This window comes from Haematobia irritans, chromosome 4 (assembly GCF_050003625.1).
Source record: "Haematobia irritans isolate KBUSLIRL chromosome 4, ASM5000362v1, whole genome shotgun sequence".
Taxonomy (NCBI): domain Eukaryota; kingdom Metazoa; phylum Arthropoda; class Insecta; order Diptera; family Muscidae; genus Haematobia; species Haematobia irritans.
Window position 1 is genome coordinate 156,474,474 of NC_134400.1, and position 13,720 is coordinate 156,488,193.

The following is a 13,720-nucleotide window of genomic DNA, read 5'->3' on the forward strand; positions in this document are numbered from 1 at the left end:
GAAAGCAAATTGAAACATTGGAACCTGGACACCCAAAGTTGTCCAAATTTTGTTCACATTTGGGAGGTGACCAGTTTTTGAAGGTTTAAACGTCACATAACTTTATTGTCCACTTATATGCCACATTGTTGGTGTCTTAAAGAAACTTTGGGTAGGTAAACAAACCACTTTATTCGGTCCAATTTTTACAAACGATCTACCAAATAGATCTTATCTAAATGTAAATAAATAAAAAGTCTACATATATTGCAAAAGTATACCTCTCAAACATGGACACTCCGAAACATGTACACCTCTCAAATATGGAATTTTTTTTTGGAACGTTTGTGATATTATCTTATTTAAATGATTGAGGACTTGGCATCTGTCCGCCAACTGTCCGATTTTGATGAAATTTGTTCGATACAAGGTTGAAAGCTATAGAATTTGAAGGAGGTTTGCATACCCAAAGTTTTTCGATATGGCCCAATGCAATACCATCTGATCTATATTAATAGCAACAATTTGTATAAAGTTTCAAGCCAATATCTTGTATCGCTCAAAAGAACAGACGGACGGACGTACATCGAGACTTTCGAATTTCAGATACATTTTCAAACTCCAAAATAGTGAACCCTCCTCGTTGGAAATTGATGTAATTTATAGAAAAAATTACTTAAACTGTTGTTACCAAGGCCAATATAACAAAAATAAGTAAATATTTTTCGACTAATTCAAAAAAACTTATTAGAAAGTAAGAACGGTCACATACTATGGTAAGAGTTATAATAAATTAAGTGGATATTTTAATTGCATTAATGAAATATGAAAAACAAAAGACCACCTATGATTCATAAAAACTCATTTCCTTTTCTCTACATGAAATGGAAATACGTATATTTTGTTCAATATTGATTTAATTTTTTATTTTTTCTGTTTCCTCCCATTGCAGCTTGGAACATTGGTGCCAATTGCTACACCAGCCCCACCGACCACAATTGCACCACCAGTGCGTGTTGATATACAATCTTCGAATTTATTAAACAATTTACCACCTTTACTCAATACACCAACGGTAAGTCAACATCATAATTATCATCATAATCATCATGGTTATTGGCAACCATCGTTGGCATATCATATCGAAAAATATACAATCATACATACATACACTTTTATATACATAATACTCGTACGTATATTATTATTTATGTATTTTATTTTGTTATTTAATTTTGTATGGGAAAGTTCAAAGAATCGCAATATATTCGATGAATCGTCTGAAAATAATTAAATGAAATATATTCTAAAACGATTGAACCCTCCAGGGCACTAAATCCAATTTAAGTTTATTTTAGCTTATTGAAATTATTATGTTTTAGTAAAATTTTCCACAAAATGAAAAAATTTTATTTTTATTTTTTTTTTTGTACGTTATTTAAATGAACTCAAAACGTGAAAAAATTTAAACAAATAAAGTTTAAAGATTTCTTCAATACTTCCCACCAAATAGTTTCAAATTTCCACAAATTTAAATTTGTTTCCAAAAATGCGTCCATCTTGAACTTGGCATGGCACTACAGACATTTTTGCAATTTAGAACTACGATTTTTTTCTCCTTCAAAATACGAAATTTTCTTTCACAAGTGGGAAAAGACAATAATTATTACAATATTTATACGAGCTTATTGGGCGGGAAGATTAAGGGAATTGATATTATTAAGTTACTGAAAAGAAAATGCCAGATACCCATCCCGCAAGCCTGACTATACATAGGTTTCAGTGTTGGCCACTACACATTTCCATAGTTTTTAGCGAGATCTGGCCGGTTGAGATGATTTAATTTCAACCAGATCGAATGAATTTTGCTTCTCCACAAGTCACCGGAGGTCAAATCTGGGGATCGGTTTATATGAGGGCTATATATAATTATGGACTGATATGAACCAATTCATGCATGGTTGTTGGATACCATATACTAACATCACGTACCAAATTTCAACCGAATACGATGAATTTTGGTCTTCCAAGGAGCTCCGGAGGTCAAATCTGGCGATCGGTTTATATGGTGCATAATTACATAGCACCGATGTGGACCAATTTTTGCATGGTCATGGGAGCCACCGTGGTGCAATGGTTAGCATGCCCGCCTTGCATACACAAGGTCGTGGGTTCGATTCCTGCTACGACCGAACACCAAAAAGTTTTTCAGCGGTGGATTATCCCACCTCAGTAATGCTGGTGACATTTCTGAGGGTTTCAAAGCTTCTCTAAGTAGTTTCACTGCAATGTGGAACGCCGTTCGGACTCGGCTATAAAAAAGGAGGTCCCTTGTCATTGAGCTTAACATGGAATCGGGTAGCACTCAGTGATAAGAGAGAAGTTCACCACTGTGGTATCACAATGGACTGAATAGTCTAAGTGAGCCTGATACATCGGGCTGCCACATAACCTAACCTAACCTAACCTAACCTAACCATGGTCATTAGAGACCATATACTAACACCATGTACCAAATTTCAGCCGGATCGGATGAAATTTGCTTCTCTTTGAGGCTCCGCAAACCAACTCTGGGGATCGGTTTATATGGGGCTATATATAATTATTTACCGATGTAGACCAATTTCTGCATAGTTGTTAGAGACTTTATACTAACACCATGTACCAAATTTCAGCCGGATCGGATGAAATTTTCTTCTCTTAGAGGCTCCGCAAGCCAAATCTGGGGATCGGTTTATATGGGGGCTATATATAATTATGGACCGATGTGGACCAATTTTTGCATGTTTGTTAGAGACCATATACTAACATAATGTACCAAATTTCAGCCGGATCGGAAGAAATTTGCTTCTCTTGGAGGCTCTGAAAGCGAAATCGGGGGATCGGTTTATATGGGGGCTATATATAATTATGGACCGATGTGGACCAATTGTTGCATGTTTGTTAGAGACCATATACTAACACAATGTACCAAATTTCAGCCGGATCGGAAGAAATTTGCTTCTCTTAGAGGCTCCGAAAGCGAAATCGGGGGATCGGTTTATATGGGGGCTATATATAATTATGGACCGATGTGGACCAATTTTTGCATGGTTGTTAGAGACCATATACTAACACCATGTACCAAATTTCAGCCGGATCGGATGAAATTTGCTTCTCTTAGAGGGTCTGCAAGCCAAATTTGGGGGTCCGTTTATATGGAGGCTATACGTAAAAGTGGACCGATATGGCCCATTTGCAATACCATCCGACCTACATCAATAGCAACTACTTGTGGCAAGTTTCAAGTCGATAGCTTGTTTCGTTCGGAAGTTAGCGTGATTTCAACAGACGGACGGTCATGCTCAGATCGACTCAGAATTTCACCACGATCCAGAATATATATACTTAATGGGGTCTTAGAGCAATATTTCGATGTGTTACAAACGGAATGACAAAGTTAATATACCCCACATCCTATGGTGGAGGTTATAAAAAAAAACTTGCATCAGCCTTTTAAACCATTGTTTCCAAAAAGACAATAGCTAAAAAGCCACCTTTTATTATTGCTATTATTGAAAAGTCTACTTTAACAGCTGTGACTTTCGATTTTCAGATAAATTGTCAAACTTCAAAATTTCCTACTTGTAGGGAATTGAAAAAATTAGTTAAACTGTTGTTACAAAGGCCAATATAACAAAAATTAGTAAATATTTTTTCGACAAATTAAAAAAGAAAAACTTATTAGACATAATTATTGTTTCTAACTTTTTAATGCAAATTTCATAGCGTACTTTGGAGTTCATTATTGCAAAAATGTTTTCAGCGCCAACGAATTTCATTTTATACGAAACTTTGAACTTTTAAATTTAGCAAATTTTTTGTATAAAAAGTTGTTCCCTATTTTTAGTTCATTAAAATAGGGAACAAGAAACTTTTAAAAGCCAAGGATTATGGACCGAGATGGACCAATTTTTGCATTAGAGACCATATACTAACATCATGTACGAAATTTCAGCCGGATCCGATGAAATTTGTTTCTCTTAGAGGCTCTGCAAGCCAAATAGGGGCATCGGTTTATATGGGGGCTATATATAATTATGAGCCGATGTGGACCAATTTTTGCATGGTTGTTAGAGACCAGATACTAACGCCATGTACCAAATTTCAGCCGGATCGGATGAAATTTGCTTCTCTTAGAGGCATCGCAAGCCAAATTTGGGGGTCCGTTTATATGGGGGCTATACGTAAAAGTGGACCGATATGGCCCATTTGCAATACCATCCGACCTACATCAATAACAACTACTTGTGCCAAATTTCAAGTCGATAGCTTGTTTCGTTCGGAAGTTAGCGTGATTTCAACAGACGGACGGACGGACGGACATGCTCATATCGACTCAGAATTTCACCACGACCCAGAATATATATACTTTATGGGGTCTTAGATCAATATTTCGATGTGTTACAAATGGAATGACAAAGTTAATATACCCCCCATACGGGTATAAAAACCAGTAGGCTATTTTGCCCATATCAATAGTAGATTTGAATCGGTTTTCAAAAAGTTACAAAGTCGACTTGTGGTTAATACGGACTGGTAAACCGTCAACTTAAATTTTTTGAAAAAAAAAAAAACACTTATCTTAAGAATTTACAAATTTAAGTTAATTTTGGCCAACTAAAGCATAAAATCTTAACTTTGCAACAACTCATGGTATAAAACAATGTGATATGCTGTACTGGAGATAAATGACTCCAACGACATCTATGGACAAATTACAAAAACACTTTCAACTACCCCACCAAATTAATTCCGCCAAAACTTAATATGCGAAATAACACGACCTATTTTTCCAAAATCTTTTTCATAAAAGAATACAACAACTACTACAAAAAAAAACAAAAACCAATATCCTTTCACATTTTTTGCTTATTTCCCTTCTGTTGCATTGAATTGCCCCTAAAAAACATGTTTAAATAAACATGGCGAGGTAAAGTACTTATGTTAGTTTTCTAAGGGCAATTTACGAAAATTGCTCAAGTACCTTAAATAAACAGAATAAAAGCAAACGTTAAATACAAGGATATTACAAGTAAACATTTTTTTGAATTCGTCCGTGTGCATGTTTAGCGAGGTAGTGTTATTAATTTCTCGGCAAAATGTAAACTTGGTAGATAATGAAAAAATGACCAGCACACCAAACATTTTTTTTCTGATTCAATCACGAAATTAATTGATCCAATTAATTTTTGAACTGAAATGTCTTCAATCACAGAAATGATAGTATAATTAAAAAATTAATTTAAAGTCAATTAAAAATTTAAATGATCCCATTAAAAAATTAATTGATACTATTTATTTTTGTTTCAATTACAAAATTTGTTGCATTAATTAAACTTTTAATTGAATGTTTTTTAAAGTTCAATTAAAATTTTTATTGAAAAAATTGTCGTGAATTTTTTTTTCTGTGCGAAATTAAAGAAAAGAAAATATTTGAGGAAATACGTATTACACTGTGAAAATGAAAATAAAATTTCGATTATGACATACACCTGTCACGCAGAAAAAAAAATATATGTTTTTTTTTTTGGGGAAAAACTAACTACTTTGTGTGAAAATTATATTGCATTGTTTTATATGTCCAAGATGGGCATTATGTATACATTTTAAGATATTCTGAACTATTTGGTTTCTCACCAAATACGATTTTTCCCTTTTTGAGTTCGTTACCTAGCACACTGTAATCAGTAGAAATTACAAACTAAATCTACTTTGAGTAGAGGAAAAAATTCTGGATAATTTTTTGATTTGCACTCCAACGCATAACCTTCTAGGGAATTTCCCCCACGAGATTGTATGATAAAATCCCTTCTAGATCTGAAATCTGTTCCCCAAAATGAGTACATTTACCATTGGAAATTAGATAACATTCCAGTATGCAGACTATCCTTGTTTGCCTTCACCAACAAAATGTTGTGCAAATATTTATTTACACCAATGAGGAAAAAAAAAAACAAATTAAAGTGCAACAGACAGAAGATGGCGACGGACGTACATACCAGACCATTGACATCAATGAAATTAAGTTGGTCGTAAAAGGATGGCACTTATGTCGTTTCTTCTCGCTGCTTTACACATTCGACTTTTACATTTCTTTTTTTTTTGTATCTTTGTAAATAAATGGCGGGGTTTATCTGAATTCTTTATAGTATCCTTCCAGTGCTTCACAACTGCTCTAGGTCTGTGTAGAATGGTACTTTTCTTTTTTTTTTAAAGCGGATTTAAGTACCTTCAACACATTGGCACAAAACGAAATAAAGATTTTCTCATTTCCTGTTCTCAATTTCAAGGGACAAGTGATTGTGAATATTTGCCTCTGACTTAACAGTGGTTTTCCATTCAGTTGCTTTATATTTTAACATTTGGAAATTATTTATATTAAGACATTGTCAAAATAGCAATAGATCCAGTCATATACAATAAATGATCAATTAGGGTATTTTATTGACCGAACAAATTTTTGCTACGAATTTTATTTTGCTGAAATGAACACAGGCGCACTTATCGACGCCCAACATATCTAGCAGATATTACATTGTCAATTTTAGCAGAAATTTGTGTGTAAATTTGTATTCATTTCAGTGTTACTACTAACCCAATAACACACTTTTTGCAAAAGTTACATGCTTTTATATAAAAACGCAAAATGTAATCTACTAAAATTTAAAGAGAAAATTCTACCAAAAAAATTCCAAACAAAAAAATCTTCTATAGAGAACATTGTCAAAAATTTTTTTCTATAGATAATTTTGTCAAAATTTTATTTCTAAAGAAAAATTTGCCAATATTTTCATTTTATAGAAATTTTTGCAAAAATTTTATTTCTATAGAAAATTTTGCCAAAATTTTATTCCTATAGAAAATTTTGCAAAAATTTTATTTCTATAAAAAATTTTGCCAAAATTTTATTTCTATAGAAAATTTTGCCAAAAATTTACTTCTACAGAAATTTTGTCAACATCCCTGCAAAATAATTTGGAAGTTCTTCCAAAGGCACAACTTTAAAAGCACTTTCAGAAGATGCACTCCCAATGATGTTCTTTATTTTAACTACCCAGGAAGTTCTCTTAATTCAATTTTTTAAAACTTGGTTTTTTCATACTTTTAATGGATAATTTTAACTTTTTATACCCTCCACCATAGGAGGGGGGTATATTAACTTTGTCATTCCGTTTGTAACACATCGAAATATTGCTCTAAGACCCCATAAAGTATATATATTCTGGGTTGTGTTGAAATTCTGAGTCGATCTGAGCATGTCCGTCCGTCCGTCCGCCTGTTGAAATCACGCTAACTTCCGAACGAAACAAGCTATCGACTTGAAACTTGGCACAAGTAGTTGCTATTGATGTAGGTCGGATGGTATTGCAAATGGGCCATATCGGTCCACTTTTACGTATAGCCCCCATATAAACGGACCCCCAAATTTGGCTTGCAATTGCTCTAAGAGAAGCAAATTTCATCCGATCCGGCTGAAACTTGGTACATGGTGTTAGTATATGGTCTCTAACAACCATGCAGAAATTGGTTATTATCGGTCCATAATTACATATAGCCCCCATATAAACCGATCCCCCGATTTGGTTTGCGGAGCCTCTTAGAAAACCAAATTTCATCCGATCCGTCTGAAACTTGGTACATGGTGTTAGTATATGGTCTCTAACAACCATGCAAAAATTGGTCCACATCGGTCCATAATTATATATAGCCTTCATATAAACCGATCCCCCGATTTGGCTTGCGGAGCCTCTAAGAGAAGCAAATTTCATCCGATCCGGTTTAAATTTGGTACGTGGTGTTAGTATATGGTATCCAATAACCATGCATGCAGGAATTGGTCCACATCGGTCCATAATTATATATAGTCCCCATATAAATCGATCCCCAGATTTGTCCTCCGGAGCCTCTTGGAAGAGCAAAATTCATCCGATCCGGTTGAAATTTGGAACATGGTGTTAAAATGTGGTCTTGAACAAACACGCAAGAATTGGTCAATATAGCCAAGAATTGGTCATGACCTCCGGAGCCTCTTGGAGGAGCAAAATTCATCCGATCCGGTTGAAATTTGCAACATGGTGTTAGTATAAGGCCGCTAATAACCATGCCAAAATTGGTCCATATCGGTCTAAGTTATATATAGCCGATCCCCAATCACACAAAAATAGGTCCATATCGATTCATAATCATGGTTGCCACTCGAGCCAAAAAAATTTATTTTTATAGAAAACATTGTCAAAATGTTATTTCTATAGAAAATTTTGTCACAATTTTATTTCTATTGAAAATTTTGTCATAATTTTATTTGTTGTTTTTTTTTTTTTATCTCAGCTTAAAGCCATGCATTGACTAAACTACAAGTGTAGCTTAACCAACAGAGGAAAAGTATGCTTGTCAAATTTATTTGGGCAAAGCCCTATAGACTGCAAGATGGTTGGATGTACAGCTGTTTCGGAATTACCACATTCCTCATCAGCATCCTCTACTTGCAGCAAAACTATCAACCAATTATTAGAATAAATTCGGGTAATTCACTCAACCCAACGTGAACTACACTTGAACCTCCCGAAAAGGGGTTTGATAGTCGGCTACTGCGTAAACAAATTTGCCAGCATATCTCTTTTCCTTTGCCAAACTCAAATCATCGATTTGTATGTATTTTATTTCTATAAAAATTTTTGTTAAAATTTTATTTCTATAGAAAATTTGGCCAGAATTTTATTTATTTAGAAAATTTTGCCAACATTTATTTATCTAAAAAAATTTTCAAAATTTTATATATCTAGAAAATTTTGCCAAAATTTTACTTCTACAGAAATTTTGCCAAAATTTTATTTAATGTAAGTTTGTGTTTTTTGTGTTTTGACCTTTTTGTTTATTACCTTCTGTTTTCTTTTTGTAAATTCAAGCTCGAGGTCAGAGTTTTATTTTCTGTTTAATTTTTTTTTATAATCCGATATTTCGATCTCCTTTGGAAATCATGGACGGAAATCTACCTTGTATTAACCCTTTCACTACCGATGTCCACTTAGAAGGACATTCGAAAAATACACCAAACTCTATTTTCCCACTTAGTTTCGATTTATTTCTCGACGTTATTTTAAAGTAAATTCTTAAATCTAAATAAGCTTTAAATTTTGTCCATATTGATGAGGTCTAAAATACATTTTTATAAACTTCTTTAACAATAGACGAAAAATACGAAAATTTGAGACAATTTTTGTACTGTATGTTTCTAGTAAATGGACATTTATACAAAATCTTTAGCTGATACTTCTACGGGTTCTTTTTTGTATTTTTTTCTCACAGTTTGAAGGTTATTGTAGGCCAAATAGCGCTTATTTTCGTAAGGCAATTTGGTCACAATTCAAGAATCAAGTTTTCAGAACAAGCTCAGATAGCTCTTGAAGTAACTGAGGTAGGGTTTCAAAATGAACATTTTTGTTCTACATTCTAAAGTTTTAAAGTTTTCGGTAGTGAAAGGGTTAAAATCAAATATGTAATAATGACACAAGATTTCGTGTAGCGAATTATAAAAAAGAATAAAACAGATAAAATTTCTGACCTCGAGCTTGAATTTACAAAATTTTATTTCTATAGAAATTTTTGGAAAAAATTTATTTCTTTAGAAAATTTTGCCTAAATTTTATTTCTAAAGAAAATTTTGCACAAATTTTATTTCTATAGCCAATTTTGCCAAAATTTTATTTCTAGAGTAAATTTTGCCAAAATTTTATTTCAATAGAAAATTTTGAAAGATAAATATTTTGCAAAATCTACAAAAACAAGAATTTTACGAAACAGCAAAAAAAAATCTACCATTTTTGGTAGTATTCTACCAATTGTGATAACCGTGGTTGTAACACAAAATTCAAGAACTATATTAGAATTAGGACAAAGCAGTAGAAATGCCGACATGTACTTATTATTTTGACCATATGCTTATGTCATTTTAATGCACTTTATTGTTTTAATTTCAGCATAAAACCATTTGCCAATTAAACAACAAGGATAGCTCAAACAACAGAGAAACCTATAACGAAATATGTTAGATCTGCCCAATCTGCCAAATAATTTTTTTCTCTGTTGGTTAATTCGACAAAACCTTTAAAGTTGAAATTAAATCAATAAATTGGACATTGAAACCAATACTAAAAAATGAAAAAAAAAATTAAATATAATTTAATGCAATTGTTGTTTCTTCTAATGATTCCCAATTGATTTTGAATAAAGAAAAATTTGATTGAAATTTATTTCAAAACCAAAATTTCTTATATCAAAATTCCTAAAATAAGAATACAATTCGAATCACAATTCGCAATTTGATATAGTAAAAATAACTCACTTTTTGGTATTGATACCAGTAGATAAAATAATTAATCAATTTGGCTAGGAAAAAATCTGAATACGAGTAGTTTAAAGTTTTTCAAAGAAAAGCGGCCAACAAAGCTAATTACCACTTTAGTCTGTGTAAAATAGACGAGACTTTATTCCGAAAATTATTTGACATTTGTAAGAAGAAAGTATTCGAATAAGTAAAAGAAAATCCGAGTTGTCAGGTTTTGGTGCTAACGGCAGCAGCAACATTTTAATTAATTTGGTTAATATTAATTTTTAAATTTATATTAAATTATTTATTTTTAAGAATTTAATTAAAATATATATTAAAATTAAATTAAATGTTCTTTGTTTAGTTAACTTATTGTTCTTATTTATTTACTTCTTATTTTGCCTTGATGTACTTTTTTTGGCAATTAACTCAAGTACAATTTCGCTTTTTCCCTTCGTTTAGATTATTTGTTAAAAAGATTGTAATATTGTCTTCTAAGTCTAACGATGTTAATTGATATATTGGAAAATTCATTTAACAATTAATCTCACATCACAAAAAAATAAAAGAATCTAAAGCCGAAATAAGAAGAAAATAAATTAAATTAATATTAATTCCAAATTTGTGGGGTGGTAAACGTTAGAAGCAATCATTTATTATTGATTTGTCGATATAATTGTTTACAAAATCAGACTATGGGATATGAGATGTTCGAAAGAAGAGAAAAATCAATCGTTGAGAGCAATTTAACCATGACATAAACGTGACTTAAATTATGAAAGTAGCAATTTATGTACGAGGTTATTATGCCGACTGCTTCTATTTAAAATTGTTAGCGTTATGTCCACTCCTTGGACATAATAGAAATGCACAAGTATGAAAACTTATAGGAAAGCACCTCAGAAGATTATATCTTTATATTTATCCATTCAAAGCTTCCAACATTTTTTCCAAAAATAACAAGTACGGAAAGTCTAAAGTCGGGCGGGGCCGACTATATTATACCCTGCACCACTTTGTAGATCTAAATTTTCGATACCATATCACATCCGTCAAATGTGTTGGGTGCTATATATAAAGGTTTGTCCCAAATACATACATTTAAATATCACTCGATTTGGACAGAATTTGATAGACTTCTACAAATCTATAGACTCAAAATTTAAGTTGGCTAATGCACAAGGGTGGAACACAATTTTAGTAAAAAAATATGGGAAACATTTAAATCTGAAGCAATTTTAAGGAAACTTCGCAAAAGTTTATTTATGATTTATCGCTCGATATATATGTATTAGAAGTTTAAAATTAGAGTCATTTTTACAACTTTTCGACTAATCAGTGGCGATTTTACAAGGAAAATGTTGGTCGAAATCAGAAAAACATATATATGGGAGCTAAATCTAAATCTGAACCGATGTCAACCAAATTTGGTACGCATAGCAACAATGCTAATTCTACTCCCTGTGCAAAATTTCAACTAAATCGGAGTAAAAAATTGGCCTCTGTGGTCATATGAGTGTAAATCGGGCGAAAGCTATATATGGGAGATATATCTAAATGTGAACCGATTTGGCTGATATTTTGCAAGTTTTTCGAGACTCATAAAATATTCGGATGTACGGAATTTTAGGAAGATCGGTTGATATACACGCCAATTATGACCAGATCGGTGAAAAATATATATGGCAGCTATATCTAAATCTGAACCGATTTTTTCCAAAATCAATAGGGATCGTCTTTGAGTCAAAACAAGACCCTATACCAAATTTTAGGACAATCGGACTAAAACTGCGAGCTGTACTTTGCACACAAAAATACATCAACGGACAGACGGACAGACAGACAGACAGACAGACAGACGGACATCGCTAAATCGACTCAGAATTTAATTCTAAGACGATCGGTATACTAAACGATGGGTCTCAGAGTTTTCCTTCTTGGCGTTACATACAAATGCACAAACTTATTATACCCTGTACCACAGTAGTGGTGAAGGGTATAAAAACATTTTAGAGCCATTGTACCATAAAATGTGCACAGGGGTGCGTATGTGCTATGAAATTTATCGCTTATGACCACATTGCTCATACGATCCCAGGTACAGGGCCTGTGGTAGTACAAACATTTATGCATTTACCACAGAAAGTGTTACACTAACCTAGTGTTACTTTTTGACAAAGAAAAATATAACAAATTTGCAGAAAATATATTATTTTCATGGAAATTATGTATTTGATTTTGTCAAGCGTGAAAACAATATATTTGCAATTAATTACGCTTTTGCTTTCTTTAACTTCACAATTTTAATCACTCTTGTGAAATTTCTGAATTTAAAGTTTTTAATTCTACTCTTTAAATTCCACACTCGCAAGATTTTAGTCACACTCACGGTTTTATTTACATTCACGATTTTATTGACATTCGACAATGTAGGTTAGGATTATCTCGCACATAATTAATTAGTCAGTGTGCGTGAGTTGGATTTCTCTCGTCAGTGTGTGTGAACGTTATTCTTTAAAACAACTGCATTCGTCACCGTGCGTGACTATGAGTCGTTAAGAGATAATCCGAAACCAGGACGGTTTTATCCCCAATTTGAAGCGAAGTATTCCCAATAATAAAAAAAAAAAACATGGAATCGGTCAGTACACCATAACCTAAAATAATGAGTTGACCTAGTAGAAGTTTCGAAGTAAATTTTTTACGGTAAAAAATGTGTCATGCAATAGAGGTGTGCACGTGAGTAATGTTGTACTCACGCTCACGCACAATCACGACGGCAAAATCTTACTCACGCACGATATTGTTTGGTAGGACTCACGAAAAGAAAATTTATACTAACGCCCACTCACGCACGAAAATACCGTGACTCACGAAAAATACCGCAACTCACGAAAAATAGCGTGACTCACGAAAAATATGGTGACTCACGAAAATATCGTGACTCACGAAAATTGTCGTGACTCACGAATAATTTTATGAATAATTTACCTCAGGGTCGTGTCTGAAAACATGAACATGATTAAAATCGAGAACATTATTAAACTCTTAACATCCCAGGTGCCACTAAAGTTGTAAATTAATTCAACGAGTAAGCGTTTTATGTCCGTGGGAGAGATTATTTTCGTGAGTGTATTTTCCGAAATTCGTTACTCACGAAGAAATTATTTTCTTGACTCACACTCACGCAAGGCATTTGGTTTGTTAATCTCGGTCACGCACACTCACGCCATTGTCATAATAATAATTACTCAAAACTTGATTTGCCTCAGATTTATATTTTTCGAAATGAGACCTTTCGAACATTCAAAATCCGCTCAAGTTTTAGAAAATCGGATCAAATTTAGATATACCCCCATATACATGGATCTC

General features: G+C 32.9%; 1 protein-coding gene across 6 annotated transcripts in view; it reads left to right on the forward strand.

Moving 5' to 3' along the window:
• The window catches only part of Mp (collagen XV/XVIII-type protein multiplexin), a 1,363,033-nt gene that overhangs the window by 1,157,471 nt on the left and 191,842 nt on the right, over positions 1-13,720 (forward strand). For all 6 annotated transcript variants that reach the window (XM_075303610.1, XM_075303614.1, XM_075303611.1 and 3 more), the window contains one exon: positions 932-1,054. In XM_075303610.1, the coding sequence (XP_075159725.1) occupies positions 932-1,054 (123 nt within the window). The remainder of the gene's footprint in view (positions 1-931; positions 1,055-13,720) is intronic.